At 34.4% G+C, this 18876-nt stretch overlaps 2 protein-coding genes across 2 annotated transcripts; one reads left to right on the plus strand and one right to left on the minus strand.

Moving 5' to 3' along the window:
* The first annotated feature begins 755 nt into the window (after window positions 1–755).
* On the plus strand, window positions 756–2116 carry LOC149236336 (aluminum-activated malate transporter 10-like). Its single transcript, XM_089368852.1, has 4 exons — window positions 756–1092; window positions 1239–1379; window positions 1556–1828; window positions 2076–2116. Exons 1-4 carry the CDS (start codon window positions 756–758, stop codon window positions 2114–2116), a joined length of 792 nt encoding a protein of 263 aa, XP_089224978.1.
* A 4389-nt stretch (window positions 2117–6505) lies between these two features.
* Window positions 6506–10182, minus strand: LOC149236337 (uncharacterized). The gene is made up of 3 exons (XM_089368853.1): window positions 8521–10182; window positions 6646–8373; window positions 6506–6538 (listed from the first exon to the last, which is right to left on the minus strand). The coding sequence occupies exons 1-3, from the start codon at window positions 10180–10182 to the stop codon at window positions 6506–6508; spliced, it is 3423 nt and encodes a 1140-aa protein (XP_089224979.1).
* Window positions 10183–18876: the final 8694 nt, after the last annotated feature.

Below are 18876 nucleotides of genomic sequence, written 5' to 3' on the forward strand. Positions count from 1 at the left end.
ATATGAAATATTTTGTACTTTAATATTTTAATTTTGTGCGGCTTAACTTGTTCGGCAGGATTATGCACATTTTATAATTTAAACATGTAATTCTAAAAATTTTCATATAAATATATATGGGGGCGATTGTCCATGTCTCCCTCTGTGGAGTGAATTTGATTGATTTGGAATCTGTATATCCATCTCCAAGGTATATTTGTCTGCATCATGTCGCATGTCACATGCGGAATGTTACTATGCTAGATGACGGGTTGATGGTGAAAAATGCCTTTGCAATTATATAAAGTTTTCACCGTAATAAAAATTTATTTCATGTCCTTGCCCGCTCTGTGGACTATATTGAATTTATCAGTATATCCATCTTTATATGCGGTGTGCTAATTATAGCCCTAGAGACTTGCTCGAATGCGCTCTGTCGCCCACATTCGAAATTCATACCTGTCATAATTCGCAAATGCGACTGGAAAAGCCTTCCTGGAGGTCCACTTAAAGGCTGCCTTTCTCCCATCCATCGTGTTTCGTACTGAACAAGTCATTTTTTTGTACGTCTTTGTACTTATAAAAGGATAGAAAGGGAACACGTTGGGACATTGTAGCCAGGCCTAAAACGCTGCATCAAGAGGGTTGTCTTCTATTTATTGGACTGGATATATATCCAAAGAATTTTGAGAGAAAGAAAGAGCTTGACTGATATATTGAAGGCTTTCCCAGTTTGAAGTTTAAGTCTGAAGCTCATGCTGAAAGCAATAGTTAGTATGGGGGGCACGATGATTCAGCCACAGCCTCTGGAGTGGAAAATTAGTGTTAAGGAAGGGATGGAAGCGAATACCATCCCAGAGAATTTCTACTTTCGTGTGGTTAGGAGAATTTTTCAAGTTTTCCACCAATACAAAAGATCTGTCATTTCTGTGAACAGAAGGATTTGGCAGGTGGGTGCAGACGATCCTCGAAGAGTTATCCATTCCATCAAAGTTGGCCTTGCACTCTCTTTGGTCTCTGTATTTTACTTCGTTAGGCTATTGTTTGATAGTTTTGGTGGAAATGCCATATGGGTGATCATGACTGTTGTTGTGGTCTTGGAATTCACTGTAGGTAATTATTCACCCAAATGCCTCTTGGTATCTTCACACATTTTGAATTTTGGTATGACGGTTTCATGACTATTTGGTATCATTAGACAAGGTATTGGCCTTTCACAATAATAAATTAATGTTTTGGTCCTTAATGATTTAACGCAGGTGCTACATTGAGCAAAGGTCTGAACAGATCTTTTGCCACACTGATGGCGGGATTGCTGGGAGTGGGGTTGAGCTATGTTGTAGAACTTACTGGGAAAAATTGCAAACGAGTTGTATTGGGTGTCTCTGTTTTTTCCTTAGGTCGATATATTCTCCTTCCCATAATACAATTCTGCATGCTATATTCGATACTTCACCTTCCAGGGTGTCTCTGTGTTTGCCTTAGGTCGATACATCCTCAATCTCAATTACGCAATTATGTATAGTATGTTGGATACTTTACTTTTCTGATGTTTATTCTTCGGTGATCGATGCAGGTACAGCGTGCACATATTCGCGATTCTTTCCTGTGATCAAGCAAAGATACGATTACGAGGTGGTCATTTTCATTCTTACCTTCAATCTCGTAGCCATTTCTAGTTCTCGCATTGAAAACATTTTAAAATTTGCACACCAGAGTATAACTACGATAATCATAGGGTGTACACTCCGTTTCATAATAAATGTGTTTGCTTTTCCCATCTTGGTTGGAGATGATCTTCACAATTCCATTATACATAACCTAGAAGGATTGGCTGGATCACTCCAAGGTAAGTTGTAGCCTGGAAAAACAACAAATCATTCAAAACAACAAATCATATAAATAATTCATTTGTTATCTTTATTTTGATGGTATATTTGTCATCTTTATTTCGATTTCAAATTTAACGAATATTTCAAAATCTTGAAAAGAAAATGCCCGTTAAATCATTCACTTTGCACTAGATTCTGAAATATTCATCTATAATATTATAGATTCCTGAAAATATTCATTCACTAATGTATTTTCACTTGCAGAATGCGTTGCAGAGTACTTCGCGGAGTCCAAAGATGTCTAGGATTTAGACGATGACAAGGTCGGAAGAGGCTATAAATGTGTGTTGAACTCGAAGACCACAAAAGAGTCACTGGTAGGTATCATAATTCATCAGTATACACTTTCATCTTCTATCACATAAGTTTGGCTATCCGTTTATCTTTAATGAAGAACATTTAATTCTACAGACAAATTTTTCCAGATGGGAACCACAACATGGACGTTTTTTTTTCAGATATCCATGGCGACTTTATGTAAAAGTTGGAAGCGTGACTCGATACTGCGCCTAATGTGTGGAGGCTTTAAATGGATTGTTAAACGTTGAGATTTAGGTAGTGTTGGTCAAATTTTCCTATATATTGCTTTCTTATTTTCGGATACAAATCAATTTCGTATCATTAAGTATTGGTGATGACATCGTCTGATCAGATGCCAATTTCTTGGAGAGAATATTTGAGGACTCCATGCATTGAAATAGGAAGAGAGTCTGCCAACATTCTTTAGCTGACAGCATAAGGACAATGAGAAGTATAAATCCAATTTTAATGATGGATCGGTTAAAGGCAACAATAGCAGAACTCCAAAAATTCTTTGAGAGCTCAATGAGAGCTTTTTATTAATACCAAGAATTGGCAACCTGTTGAAGAGAAGCCCTCAAGTAATGGATCACACAAATTGCACGACTCCTCAATACGGAAAATGACCAAACAAGCCGATGACGAAAATGCAATCTCATTTCAAGCTAATCTGGAGGGAGAGATGCAAGACGATAGCAAATTGTATGAAAGGATCGAAATGAAAGGAAGCCGCTATACAGTCATGGAGGTCCTTCCTCTTGCTAGCTTTTTTACTATTCTGATAGAAACAGTGGGAAGGTTAGAAAGTGTGATTGTGGCAGTAGAAGAGCTAAGAGAAGAGGCCAAGTTTACAAGTAGCGATCAACCAGTAAAAGAACCCTGTTCACCATCTTTGACAAAAACAAGTACGTCTCTAACATCAACGAAACAAATGGTAGCTGTCGCTTTAGTCCCACCTACAAATCTTCCCACGACCACTACAATCATTGATAAGCTGCACCACCAGTTCCAACATTAAACCCAGTGGTTCCACTTACAGGCTAAAAATTGACAACACAAAGACCATGGAATACGGAACATTATAATGAAAGCAAAAGATATTAAAGTGTTTTTTCTCGGTACATGTTTGTTGCAAGCATTTATTTCTCATCTCAATCCTTGATCGATAAAAATCGAGAATTGTAAAAGATATAAACCTTGTCCGGTAGTAACACTCTAGAACTGAAGTTGTAACCTATGGCACAATAGAAGAATGATTAAAAGACGCAATTATGTTGCATGAATAGTAAAGATCATAAGTTATTTTTACATATCTGATTTATTTAACATTAAAATTGTTTCTGAAGTATACGGTAGGGAAATAAGTTCATTACATTGTATGGTTCAACATGAAAAAGATAAAGATATATACTTCACGATCACCTAATCTTTTATAAAAATAAAAAGATTTATAATTTAGTACTTAATTTTGTGCACTAATAAGAATATTGATAATTTAATAATCGATGGTTAATAATATTTATAATTTAATAATTAAAAAAAAATCACATAATCATTTAAATGTCAATTTTTTATTATTATTTAAAAATATTGTATTTGAAATTGACATTTTCTTTCGTACTAAAAGTAATAACTTATTTCAAAAATAAAACATATATATTTTTAAATTTAAATTGCATGGTCTTAAAATTTCTTCATACAACAACAAAAGTGTCATTGTTGATGGTATGTCTTATCTCAATCTACTTCAATGGAAATCTATTGACTATGAACCAGAGTTTAGATAATTGAAAATCAAAACATTTATTATTGAAATAAGAAAAACATATCTTTCATGTATATTTTTTTAAATTTTTTTATTTGAATGTATTTTGAAATATTTTATTTATAACTTTGGTTAATTTCTTTTTAATTTATTTATAATATTTTTAAATGTTATATATCAACTCCATATTCAGCATGTAATAAATTTTGTCTTTGAGGTTTCTGCGAACTGCATAATTGTGTAAATCATTTTCCGAATTCATCGCATATGTAATAAATTATATATCTTTTTCACAATGGAAAATTAAAATATAAGAATTTATGTAATTTAAATTATATAAATTTGATAAAAAGTATGTTATTTAATATGGCCACTGAAATATTTTATATATGAATGAAACTTTTATATATATATATATATATATATATATATATATATATATATATATATAACATTAAAATCATGATCATAGGAATATAGTCAGTATAATTTGGGTTGCTTTAATAGAAGTTTTTACATTTTCCCTTTCACTTGTAGTATGGGGGAGAAGTGAGCTATAATGGTAATGCTTAAAAATCAAGTATTGTGTTCCTTGGATATTAAGTAGTGAAAGCATTGGAGATCTCCTTCTTACTAAATAGAAAACATAGAAAGAATACACATCATGTAAGAAAATCATATTACCTTTACATGCTATGTGTAGATCCATATTAAGTAGTGAAAGTATTAAATATCTCCTTCGTACTAAACAACATTTTTTTAAATCACTTTATATCTCTTTATAAAGTTGATGTAAATTAAAGTGGGAATTAAAGTATTTTATTTATAACTTGGAATAATTTTTATTTTAGTATTTTTAATTTGTTAATAAAGTATTATTTATTATTTTTAAATTTAAAGTTATTTAAAAACATCTCCATATCCCATGTAAAATTTAAAGGAATTTTAGTTAATGACATAATCTATGAAAATTTTACACATGAAGGTTGGTGTAGTATTAGCTCAGAGTGTATGAGTTTGATTTTATTTAAATAACAAGTAAAATGAAACTCATTAAAAATTTGTAATGTATTATAACCAGTATAAATCAATATTAACTACTTAAGTATAAAGGCGGATCAAATCTCTTGAGGTGCAAACCTCTTTTAGAGTATTAAACTTAAGAAAATGATTACACTTTGGGAGATTTAATCATTTTCATCTCTTTGTATATTTGTTGTTAAGATAGATATACATTGGTTATATAGGCAATTTTTTTATTATTATTTAAATTGAATTTTTAAATGCATAAATGAATTTAATGTTGTGAAAATCCGCTTGAGTTTATAGATTGTGTGGACTACATACATTAATAAATATTTGTTTTATCTCAAACAAAATTGACAAAAAAACCCTTAGAAAGATGAAAATTTAATTTTTTTTTTTTTCAATTGTTGTATATGGTATATACATAATTTTTTTAACCATATATAATATATACTTAATTAAAATTGAAATATTTTGTTGAAATATCTTATAAATCACATTGTGTATGTTAAAGTGTTATTTTTACTAATAAACTTTTAAGTACATGTCCATAATACTTAATTCCACCGATTGAAATATTTAATCATTACTTACATGGAATTTTTTTAAATGCGACATTTTTTATTAAGAATGGAATGAATTACATATATGGGCCTTATTACTTTTATCAGGAAGTAATTGAACTTTATTTACATTCAATTACTCTTTCCCTTTAGGTTTGAAATATTTTACTATGTTTAAGATCAAAATAATTTAGTGTGTCTCTATATATAAAGTTGACATTGAAAATAAATTATGTTTCGTAAATTTTAATGGCATCGATCCATATTAAACATCAAAAAACTTATTCCATCATACATCTCAAATTTTTAAAGTTCAAAAAATTATAGTAGTTAACTAAATTATAATTTTAGTTTGAAAATAAATCTCATCCTTTGATTTGTGTGTACTACTAAAAATATTCTGGAATATTGTACAGAAATTAAATCCCTACTTTCTACATTTTTTCCGAGGAAAAAATCAAAACTTTTTATTAAGAACTATAAAAAGTTTTACAAGCAATAATGGTCTTAAGCCATCACTGGTGGCTCAGAAAATTGTTGTTCTGCTCAACATTTAGGAGCTGTTCTGCTGTTCTTTGGAGATTGAAACCTGTACAAACTTCCTCCCAATGGAGGCATAGTGTAAACCATGGAGCAAGAAAACGAAAACAAAAACTGGGGTCTCCTTCAACAAAAGGAAAACAACCCCATACATCAAAAAATAATATATGTTTTATAGCCCGGAAAAGAGACCATAGGAAAGTATATGTCTGAAACTGTATGCTGTAGCAAAAAACTGAAAACAAAACTAAGTAATGAAAACTAGAAAATACATATATATACAGAACTATATATATCCGCTAAATAAACTGTTGTCAAAAAAGATGAAGAAAGACTGTGGTCAAAGAGACTGTGCATAAGGAGGCAAATTTGATATGACTGATTGCCCCTGTCTGATCTCTTCTATGGTCCAACTGCCCATATCCTGTTGTAAACCAGCCTTAGATAGCTGGTCTGCTTCCTAATTCTTGTCCCTGTAAATGTGGCAGATAGAAAAAATATTAAAAGATGCCTTTAATAAAGAAATTTCTTCAACAATAGTCCTCAATATCTGATTTTGACAAGATGCCTTTCCATTGACCCAATTTATGACATTTAGAGAATCCCCAAAAATCTGGATAGTGTTTATGTTTCTGTGAAGAAGCCAACATAAGAGGTAGCGCAGAGCAGATAATTCAGCATAGTTATTAGTGCCTGTACCCAGCCCAACTGAAGCTTTTAATGAGTGTTCCGGATTGATATGAATACACAGACCAGCTCCAGCCCTATTGTTTTGAGAAGCCCCATCAAAGAAGCCACAAGGAATGCCTTCCTGAATGTTGATTTGATTTTGATTTGGTTTAGGATTTTTAGACTCAGGGGGCGGTAATGCAGTGTATATGGCAGCTATATTAATGGCAATGATGGTAGAAGGGGTGTCCTTATCTTGGAAAGTACTTTTATTTCTGGCAAGCCATATTCCCCAGCAAAAAATCAGAGGCAAATTTCTCAAGTTTCCCTCTGGAAAATCTTGCCACCATTTCCTCCAAGCTGTCTCCAATGAATCATGCCCCCACTGAGCTTTTATCTTGAGCAACACAGTGACCTCCTCCCAAATCTGTCTTGAGACAGCACAAGTTATGAAGAGATGATTAATGGATTCTTCTTCTGACTTGCACAAGGGGCATCTACCAGGCCCAACTAAGAACCTAGCCTGTAAAATTTCCCATGTTGGGACCTTCCTTTTTAAGATACACCAGAGAAAAAGCCTGGCCTTTGCTGGGCTTTTGAGTTTCCAAATATTTTTGGCCCACCAATCCGGAGCTCCCCAGCCTTTCTTTCCCATTAAGAAGAGATATCCATCTTTAGGTGAGTATTCCCCCGATTTACTCTGAGCCCACATCAAGCAGTCAGGTTCATCTTTTATCCTGACATTTGAGCGTTGTAATTCTTTGATGTAACCCTCCCACTCAGCCTTCCATCTGGCATTTATCCCCAGATCTACATCATCCTTCCAAGCCTGTCCCCAAATAGTAGACTGTCCGACCTTCTCCACCTGATTTAAAGCTGTAATACCTTTACTATCCAAGTGTCTGAGTAGCCCTGGTGATAAGGCAAAATCCTCATTGCATCCGACCCATGGATCTCTGCCGATCCTGACCAGTCTTCCATCTCCAACTTTCCAAGCTAATCCTTGTTCGATCACAGAGAAGGCTTCCACCGTGGCCTTCCATATGGCTGATATATTTTTTATCTTCTTGTTTTGACTCCGAATCCAGTCTTCCATAGGGATGGGGTCGATGTACTTCCTTTTCACCACTCTTGTCCATAGATTTTCCATAGTTATTAGCCTCCAACCGGATTTTGCAGCTAAAGAGAGGCTGAAGTCGAGGAGTCTTTTAATGCCCCATCCTCCCCATTCTTTTGGTTTGGCCACTTTGTCCCAGGCTACCCAAGGTAACACTGAGGACTCCTTTGATCCTGCCCATAGAAATCTACAGCAAATTCTCCTGATTTTCTCCAGCACACCTTTGGGGATCCAAGTCAGGGCGGCCCAGTAAACCGGAATGGCTAGAAGAACTGATTTTATAAGAGTCAGCCTCCCAGCTCTGGATAACCATCTGAAGCTCCAATGTGATATTCTGGCTTCAATCTTGGCAATGAGCCAGTTCCAGTCCTCTTTTTTGTAGCCTGCTGGCTTTAACCAGAATCCCAAGTATTTGAAAGGAGTATCCAGGGGCTGTATGGGGAAAGGGAATAAATTAGCCAGACTATTCCTTTCTCTTCTTTCAAAATCTGCCACACATGCTTGGGACTTTCTTGAGTTTATCTGCATTCCAGTGGCTTTTAGAAAAAGATCAAAAATGCATTTTAACTCCTTTAGTTCGTTGGAGGAGCCATTAGTGAAAATCAAAATGTCATCAACAAAAAGAAGGTGAGTGATGAAGAGATTGATTGCTACCTCGATACCCTTTACCTTCTCCGCTCTTCTGGCTTTATGAATCAGTCTACTTAGCCCTTCTGCCACAAGAAGAAACAGAAGAGGGGATAGAGGGCAACCTTGCCTGAGTCCTCTCTGACTGTTGAAAAAAGAGGAGGCTGCACTGTTTACCAGAACTGCAAAGCTGACATTTGTGATGCACCCCATGATCCAGCTAATAAAGGAATAGCTGAATCCTATTTGTGTCAACAGCATCCGCAAATAGAGCCAGCTGATCCGATCATATGTTTTTGATAAATCAATTTTGAGCACAACCCCCTTCTTTTTCTTCAATCTGATACTATGTATAACCTCCTGGGCTACACCAATGGCTTCATGAATTTGTCTTCCGTCCAGGAAGCCAAATTGTTCCATCGATATATTTTGAGACAGGATTGGAGCTAATCTGAGGGCAATAACCTTTGCTATAATCTTGTAGATGCAGTTACACAAATATATTGGTCTGAAGTCTTCAAAACTTTCCGGATCATCCTTCTTCGGAATAAGAGCAATAAAAGTTGAGTTGAAAGGTCTATAGACTTCTCCTTTCTGTCTCGACTCTTCAACTACTTCAGTAATTTCGGTTCCTAATTGATCATAAAAATGGAGAAACAGTTCTATAGTCCAGCCATCTGGGCCTGGACTCTTATCCTTGCCCATGAGCTTCATAGCTGCTTCAACCTCCTCCTTTGAGACCGGGATTGTCAGATCTTCTGCTTCATCTGCCTCAATGAACCTAGGAAAGCTTTGCACTGTTTGGAAAACTTCTGCAATAGTAGCCTCCCCAGAATCTAAGAAAATATTCTGAAAATGTCTTTTTCCTAACCCAGAAAGCTCTGGGAAGGAATTAACCACCCTCCCTTCTTCGTCTTTAAGTCGCCAGATAGTATTTGCAGCTTTCCTACCTTTTGCAAAGTTATGAAGAAACCTAGTATTCTCATCCCCAGATTTTAACCATATTGCCCTACTTTTTATCCTCCATTCTTCTTCCTTATCCAAGAGAATTTTATTTTGTTGCTTCTCCAAATGGAGGATTCTGTCTTTGGAGGACTGTGAATGATAACCATCTACCTCCATACTTTCCAACTGCTCCAACTCCTCCCTAATTTTAACCATCTCCTCATTTTGTTTCAGTTTTCTTTCCTTTGCCCAGGAGATTGTGGCTTTCTTCAGTCTTTTGAGGTTCTCCATGAACAAAAAACATTTATCCTCATCTGTATTGTGAGCAGGGTGAATCCATGTATCATTAAACAGATTACAGTAAGAGGGATCTTGGAGCCATGCAGGATTGAACTTAAAAGGGGCAGGTGGTTTGGGAGGAGGGAGGGAAAGGTCTAGAAAAACAGGGAAATGGTCCGAGTTTCCTCTTTCCTCAACCCACTGTCTGAGCATGGGAATTTTGGTAAACAAAGGCTCAGCTACCAAAAAGCGGTCAAGTCTTTTAGCAATTCGATCTTCCCCAATTCTTCGGTTTCTCCAAGAAGGCTTTAGTTTGATCGGACAAGGATCTGTGAAGTTATTATCCGAGATGAGCTTATGGAAGAAATCTGAAAGAGGGTCCTCTCTAGCGGATGGTCCCCAAGCTTCAGCTCTGCCTATGGAAAAATTTAAATCACCACCCATAACCAACGAAGGGGACTTCATCACAGATTTCGACATCAGATCTTCCCAAAAAGATTCCCTGCCCTGACAGGGCCCATAAATATTTACTAAAGAGATAGGAAAAGAGAAATCTAGGGAGATAACCTCCATGCCCATAACATTTTTCATCCCCCATAGGTTTATTACTTTCTACCTAATCATTATGGATAGTTAAATTAAATTTTTAGAAACCCTAATCCAAAATAAACATGCCTATGGCATAATTAATTAACATATATATTCACATAGTTTATGTAATTATTGTTTTGAAATATTTATAAAAAGTATAAGAATTATACATTTGATTCACATTCAAACGTTAAAATATAAGTTTTTAGTGGATTTTTCTTATCACTTCTAATTACTTCCATTCTTTTTAAAAATTGATATAAAATTGTATTATTTGACATGAAAATCAAAATATTCTATTTGTAATTGAAAATGAGATTAAAATATTTGTAGTACATCTTCTTGATCTTAAGTTGTAATAAGAACAAATCACCCAACTAACACACTTATAAGTGGGATTATTGAAATTTATAATATTTTATTAAATTAGACATCTTGGTCGCACTCTAAAATGAGCAAGTCAAAATAAAAAATAACTAACACATTTAACATATTTTAAAAAATAAAAAGAGCATGTATAAAAAAATAATAATAATAATACTAAATAGCACATTTAACATATTTTAGAAAATAAAAAATTTCGCTTCAAAATACATCATTTTTTTTTTATTTTTATTTTGTGTGATTGTAACCATTTCATTTTATTTAAGGTTTTGTAATTTGTTCAAGCAATGCAATAATTCTAATGCACAACACAGCTACCGAGTTCCTTTCACTTCTACCTGCTTTCTTGTAAATAGTAGCCTATATTTTTCGAAGGAAAATTGAATAGGCTTAAAATAGATCTGAAACTCATGGAAAATATCATTTAAATATTTGTTGGAATTTTAGGCTTTAGAGTTGCTGCAGCACAATTTTTCTGTTTTTCATGATACTGAATTAACATTAATGAACAATTAGATTAAGAAATAACGTTTGCTTTCGACAAGTCGTGGCTACAGGATCTCTGTTGGGGAATATCGTTTGCCCAATATTGTCATGCATTTGTTCATTCTACCTTGGTCTTGGTTTTCGTCAATTTTCAGACCTGGAAAACGAACTGGTAACGCAACATATCAGTCGTACCAATTATAGTGAGAATTGTCGTAGTTGTGATACTGATATGGTTAGAGCGACCAATAAGACGTGTTTACTTCATGTTCCACACCTAGTTGTCTGTGTCAGAGATGCTGATGGTGGGGATTCATTTACTTGCTCCACTATTGCCATAATGATGGGGCCAGCCCACGTGGTCCCGCTCTTGGTCAGCTGAGGTGTAAGAATCGGTGGCAAATGTAATAATGTGTTGGGTTGATTGTTTATTTGTGTGGTTTAATTCGGAATCGGTACTTTGTAGATCCCGTTTAATGAGGCAGTACCTCAACCCTCCATCCGCTCAACAACTGTCCGCCTCAGAAAATCCGCAAGGTTGTTTTGGGGTTTAGGGTTCTCGACCCTTCGCGCCTCCTCACTTTTGCTGTTTACGGTTGATGTTGTTCCTCCTTTGCTCTGCGAACTTCAGTCGATGCCTTTGGGGTGCGATTCTCTCCGTCTCTAGGCTATTCGGTCTGCTGTTTCGATGCCCAGTTGCCCTTTCAACTATGGTTGTGGCTATGTGCCTGACACTGCCTGTTCTTCCGATGTCTTATGCTTGTGCTGGTAAGTTTTGAAAACGTTGCTTCTCGGTTAGATTATCAAAGATTGTTCTGGTTTGGGCTTTCGTCGTTTTTAGCTCCTTAGGGTTCTGTCTCTGCATAAATTATTGGCGCCTGTGTATGATTTGGTTTTGCTTTCTCTCTGTTGACAATGGGTTCTCCTGGAACTGTCGTGCTCTTCTGGAACTGGTTCGATTCCTCTTCTCTGTTCTCGATGGTTCGGTGGCGGCGTTCTCAGCTGGAAGCTCCGCATGCAAACTTGGTAAGTTGGAGTTCTATGCCGGATTCCTTTGTATTCTTCTTTTCTCTGTTGCTAATGTCACGGCTCCTTCGTGAGCAGGAATTCCTTCTGGGTTGGCTGGAGGTTTTGGTGCCGTGAGCAGGTAAGCTCGGTTTCAATTTTGTTTTCTTTTCCCTTCCTGAAGAGTTTCCCTTGTCTTTCTTTCACTGGGTTATGATGCCGCCCTGACTAATCTTCTCTGCACATTTTCTTGCAGGTGGGGCTGTTCATGGCTACCATTATCATGCTCTCGACAGTCCACAAACACGGGTAGTTCTTTCCCCTTGGTGTTTGGTAACTGCTCTTAGGTTGCTTCGACTTCCAATGTTGGACTTGCATGTAGACTTTAGACTGTTCTTTTCATAAGTCGGCCTTTCGTTGTTTTCTGGTTGTAATTGTAGTATTGAGCCTTGGTGCGGATTGGTTCTTGTTCACAGTAGGTTAGCGACCTGTATGTGGTCCTAAATCGATTTTCTATTGCAGACAGTATGTAATGAAAACTTGTAACAGGGGTTTGTATGTATAAATTGCTTGTTCGGCTATATGGCTTATTTATATGAATTGTTGCTTTGTAAAACGACAAGGCCTGTGTTATATTTCACATACCTGTGGGTTCGGTTGTATGAACTCGGCTACAGTTCTTCCTCCAGTGCGTTATTACTCTCCTGAATACGACACCTATAGCACACCTTACTTGACAGTCTTGCTTATTATTTTTGTTTGCACGAATACGCAGCTTTGAACGCAATGTAAATAGATGCACAGAATGTTTATTTCTTTATTGTCTATGCTCTTGTTTGTTTACACGAAGTCGAACCCCCATAATGGTTCGTTCCACCCTTTTTGTAATTCTGTCTACAAAAACAATTTTTCATTTGGTAACTGTCGTTAGTTATATCGTTAGTCACAAGAGTTTGTCCTTTTGCGGTTGGCTACAGTTAATTGTTACATTCTGTCTTTCTTTGTATTTTCCAACCGTAATATGGTTGTTTGTAAAGCACAGGAATGCTACCTAATCACTACTGTTCCTAATTAAAAGTAAAAACTATAACAGTATTGTTTTTCCTTGTTTCTGGCAATTTAAAAAATACATTACATAGTTAATAATAATAACAGTAAAAAGAAAGAAATAACCAAGGCAGTTCTACTGCCCATCCAACAAACCGTGTCCTCTGTCCTTTTCGGAAACCACTGCCCTATTAACGAGATGCTCCTGCATCACATAATCACATTCTCTAACATTGCCACTGTTTCTATCGGAAGAGAAGAAAAACTAACCAGAGGAAGCACATCCATAAATGCACAACTGATTTGTTTTATTTCCGTGATTTCACCCATTTTGTCAGCTCGATCTCTTCAGGTAGCTGCTTGTATCTCTTCCTCCATAGTAGTTCCATATGACGTATTTATCAGATCAGACTATTTTTCCAGGTATGGGATTGAAGATGCAAGCAATTTTTCTGTTTTAATTAATCTATCCAAGAAATTTTTTGAATATTCCGAAAATCTGCAATAATCTTTCCAAAAAATTTCTTATAATCCTAAGGGGCTTTTCCTTTAGAAATCGCTTCCCGCTGAGCTGACAGGGAATTTCGTAGATTCTCCACCACTGCTCTTGACTGATCCTATCATTAAATGGGGACTTTTACTTCTTCTGATTGTTCTTACTCTCTCAGCCAGTTCGCAAACAACGTGTATGGAGGTCAATACACTGTGCTTTTAAATTTTCTCTTAGACAAATGAAGTTTTACAACATGACATCATCCAATGATTACACGATAATAAATTCATGTACGGAAATGTAATGGTATTATATCGGAATTTCAACCAATGCTTGAATTACACGATAATAAATTAATGTACGGAAATGTAATAGTATTATATGGGAATTTCAACCAATACTTGAATTGCAGAGTTTAACCATCCATATAGGGCTTTCTCACATTAGGTTGTGTTGGTCATGCTTCGAACCTTTCCATATAGTTTCCATCGATATCTGAGAAAGAAGCGTCCATGATGTGGTTCCCAAGTGGCAAATTACCAATCACGATATTTACCAATGACTCTTCGGTGGCCTTCTACTTCAGCAACATTTACATGCTTTTGAAACCTCAACATCCACCGATGTTTGACCATATTTTGGATCAAAAAGCATTGCGACAAGTTTTGTAATTGTGTTAAAAAAAACAAAAAACAGATAAATTGAATGCTTATTTTTACAACATTTGCGACTTATGAGGGCAGCGTGGAATTGATGATGCAAGTAATGTTTTGGGATACGCCTATAGAAGAGGTTGTCATGGCCTGGCAAGTGGCTAAACATCAATTTTTTATCAATATATAATCAAATAAAAATATGGTTATAAAAGAGTTTGCGAAGGCATCGGACAAGTCAAACAACAAATATTTATAAAAATTTCCCAAATTGTAATAGCGTTCTTCGAAATAATATATCGTAGAAGTAACTAATGAAGTAACCATTGTAACAGGAAAACTAGAAAAAATTGACATCACAAAAATAATTGGAAAAGATGTTGAAGAGGTCAACAACTTGTTGATACAGAAGAATATAAATAATACATGTGTCATAACCAATATAGAGCAGTTTGTTGAAGAAATTGTGTAAGGAAAATATAACTCTATACAAAGAAGACGTGGACACTACACGTCTTAAACATTGTAGAGAAGTTTGTTGAAGAAATTGTAAACAAAAAACATATGACTTTATACTAGATGAAGAGAAGAAGCGCAATGAAGAAAATAAAGCCCACTTTGTATATATTTATCTCAATGATTGAATTGAAGTTGTGTTTGCACCGTGGTATAATGTAAGGAGAACATAGTAGTGGTAGTGGAATTTGATTATGAAATTAGCATTTTTTGAGTAGTAGATTGTAAAGCCTAAGTATGATGGGATGAAAGTGAAAATGGACCAATATAAAAATGAATAGAGAAGTTAAATGTAACCATTAGAATAGTTGAACCTTTTGCTACACTGTATGTGGGGATGAAAGAAAATAAAGATATTGGAGAGGTTGAAAGAAAATTTCAATAAGTATTATTTGAGGTACATGCATATGTAGATGTTGATGGAAAAAATGCCCTCTATCAACATAAGGGGAGACCACCCAGTTGGGGCCCCAATTAGACCTTTTTTCTTTGAAGCTGGTGGTTGTGAACGGTTATGGGTTCAGTTACCGTGTCACCTAAGACTAACCTAAAAGTTATCCTAGCCTAAGCTTATAATTATTCAAACCTAACCCTAATATAATACCTTAAAGAAATATTAATGTTATCACTATGAAAATATGTTAGGTCAGTACTATCTGTTAATCGTAACATAAAAATATGTTAAAGTTATCTGGATGTTAATATAAATCTAATATTAAATCTATATCAAACCATGCTATTACTAATACTATAATCGAATATAAACCATAACTATCACACTACTTTACTAATTCTAAATTGTTATACTAATATTATTATAGAATAATATAAAACAATATCATATTAATAATACAACTCTACAACTATACTAAATATTTGTATATTAATATATATTGTAATATGACACCTAATATCAAAAATTGAATATTAGTCCCTAGAAAAATGTCCATACTTAAATATAACGCTTTCACATTAATATTATACTATATACATTTACAATTTTAAATTAAATTAATGCTATTACACTAAGTCATATAATACTACTATATTTTAGGACTACCAATTTATCTAGAACATTAAGTTGTTAGTTGTAATAAGTAAAGTGTAATTAATTGTTAAACCATATAAAATAAAAATTGCAAATTATGTAAAATATCAAATGTTACTAATGATAAAACACATATTTATTTACAAAAATATACAATTATTCTTGTTACATTTTTTTAATGATATAAATAAAGATTTAAGATCAAGTTGCAAAATAGAAGTACAAAGAATGAAAATGGGATGTTTGAGAGAAGCTTTGATGAAGGGAAATAGTTCTCGTTCATCAGAGTTGTAATGAGTGCAAAAACATTGGGAAAGTTTAAGAGCTTTCAATAATCTCATTGCTGCTTAAATAGTTCTTGTTGGTAGTGCGTAATAAAACCATGTAGGTTCAAGGAAACTGATGAGATGATAAACCAAAAAGGAAGTAGTTTGATTTATGTTCGTCATCAAATGAGATGCAATTATTTCATTCAAATAACTGATAATTGTCACAAATAGAATTGACTAGAGGTTACATTAGTGTATCACTTGTCAATTCAAGAATGAAACATTGCATAACTTTTCCATTAAACACGTAAAAGTACAAATTTTAACAGAAAAAATAACAGGTCAAAATGTACAAACCATGAAAGCACAATGGCTATTGAATAATCAATATGCAAATGAACGTATCCATAATAACGCTAAATCACCCATTGCACAATATCAATTACTCAACATTATGAATAAAAAGATTTCTTGAGATCATAATTTAACTTTTACATGCAAAAGTGCTGAGAAAACAAAAGTTATTTTCTCATTGATTCTTTATAACTTTTTCAGCAGCTCTATCGATTCAAATTCTCCCTCTCAAGCTAAAATAGTACAAAAAAATAAGAAATGAAAGACAAAAATATCATTTTGATTCTACTAGTTTAAATCATTTTCCCCTCTTTTCAACCTGTAAATTTATGAAGCATGAAGAATAGTAATAGAAAAATAAGAAATGAAAGACAAAAATATCATTTTGATTCTACTAGTTTACATCATTTTCCCCCTCTTTTCAACCTGTAAATTTATGAAGCATGAAGAATAGTAATAGGGTTCGCCTAGTAGTGGATTCGACCCCCCAATGTAGTTTCGAATTCGACCTTTAAATAATTTCCAGAACCATGTGCCCTTCATTGGTGATTGAACTTCCTCTCTAATTGTCACACTTTGCCTCTAGATAATTGGATTGATTTCTAATTCTCGTAGAGGTGTAATAATTTGTTTGACACATCAAGATTTCTGAAGAATTTGACACCATGCAATCTCCTCGCTCCTTAATTCTCTTCGGTTTCATGATCGTTAGACCAATTTTGATTGTTGTTGTTCTCCTACGTTGTTATGTACAGTTTGAGGAACAACCGGAGGATCAACCACATTTGTGTGGCGTTTGTGGTGGATCCCGCACATAAGTTTTTTCCATGGAATCTCATCTACCAAATCCATGCAAAAAATTAAAACGCACCATCAGTCCCCAAAATCTTGCAAAAAACATTATTATATTTAAGTCGTGATATTATGAATGCGTAAGATTCAACTCAATGGATTGCGAGGCATGGATTTGAAAAATGAGTGTTCTGTGCAATGCATCGTATAAAAAAATCACACTCTTTTCTTTGGCTATTAATTGAATTAACGATAAACTTCATGGGACCGTCCATCTCATTTCTGTTGTCACAAGATTACGATGATTTGTATCTCTTGAGTCTAGTTCGCAGTATGGAAGAAATTTAGATTCCAAATTTCATATTTGATCGGATGACCATGCTCGAAAGATAAATGTGGGTGTTCTTGAGTCATATTTTTAAGAAAATTGAACCAACGAAATCATTTCAAGATCCATTAGATATTTTCATAATTGAATTTGGGTTGGATATCTTGTGCCTCCTAGTCAGGATCCTCGCACCTGTAACACACCAAACCAAGCAATCTGTGTTTTGCTTCTCCACCATTGGTTCTACCTGAATAGAGTCAGTGATCTTCAATGAAATTTATTCACCAAAATGTGTGGAGTTGTGATTTTTTTAGATACAATATTCATTGAATGACATGTATGCTATAAAAAAACAAAGGATTAATGAAAAAATTCAAACAATAATCCAAATTTTGTTATGATCAGTGATCCATGACATTATTCTCGCAATATTCTGTAAAATGAATTTTATAACAATGATATGCCGCTGTGAATCCTGTGGTGGTTTAATTGGATCAAAACCTGGATTGTCATGGCATATTCTAAAGGGTGACATGGACAGGTATATAGGCTTCCAATTTGAATTATAGCATGTCAGGTGATCGAAACTATGGTAAACCAATTTATCAAGTGTGCTACAAGTCCATTGAACTCCACAAATAAATTACTATTTATTAAGTGAAGTCATCAAGTATTTATACAAATAGAGAATAGTTACCATATCATAATTATATGGTGTTGTTGCTAACTATAAACAAAATTGGTCTAAAATATCAATTATAATATAATAATGTTACAATATCCTGAAGGATTAGTTAGCATTCCCCCTTTAATCCAAAGGGATTTCTGACATGCCAAGTAACATTATGAATTTTTCAAACTTTTCTTGTCCTAGTGGTTTGGTGAATATGTCTGCTATCTGTTTGGAAGTAGGAAAATGTGTCAAATGAATAACCTTGGCCTCTACATAATGTATAATCAAGTGATACTTCATGTTAATATGCTTTCTTCAATCATGAAACTTTGGATTCTTTGCCAACTAAATTGCAGAAGAATTATCAACAAATAAAGGAGTTGGATTTTTATTCTTCTCTAGCAAATCTTCAAGTATCTTGTAAAGCCAAATGATTTCTTTTGTGGCTTGAAATGCCCCAACATATTATTCTTCGTTGGTAGAATCAACAGGTACAGATTGCTTGCGTGACCTCTAGCTAATGGTTGTTGATCCA

Source organism: Pinus tabuliformis, chromosome 8 (assembly GCF_031772625.1).
Source record: "Pinus tabuliformis cultivar Carrire ecotype Pingquan chromosome 8, CPIR1, whole genome shotgun sequence".
Classification (NCBI taxonomy): Eukaryota; Viridiplantae; Streptophyta; class Pinopsida; order Pinales; family Pinaceae; genus Pinus; species Pinus tabuliformis.

Bases quoted from the DNA above. Each gene is read 5' to 3' on its own strand.
- LOC149236336 (XM_089368852.1), top strand. From the start codon at position 756: ATGGGGGGCACGATGATTCAGCCACAGCCTCTGGAGTGGAAAATTAGT. The intron at 1,380-1,555 runs GTCGATATATTC...TGATCGATGCAG, and splicing joins TGTCTCTGTTTTTTCCTTAG to GTACAGCGTGCACATATTCG. The intron at 1,829-2,075 runs GTAAGTTGTAGC...TTTCACTTGCAG, and splicing joins ATTGGCTGGATCACTCCAAG to AATGCGTTGCAGAGTACTTC.
- LOC149236337 (XM_089368853.1), bottom strand. From the start codon at position 10,182: ATGTCGAAATCTGTGATGAAGTCCCCTTCGTTGGTTATGGGTGGTGAT. The intron at 8,374-8,520 runs GTAAAGGGTATC...ACTGGAATGCAG, and splicing joins AAGCCAGAAGAGCGGAGAAG to ATAAACTCAAGAAAGTCCCA. The intron at 6,539-6,645 runs GTCAATGGAAAG...CCACATTTACAG, and splicing joins CTCTAAATGTCATAAATTGG to GGACAAGAATTAGGAAGCAG.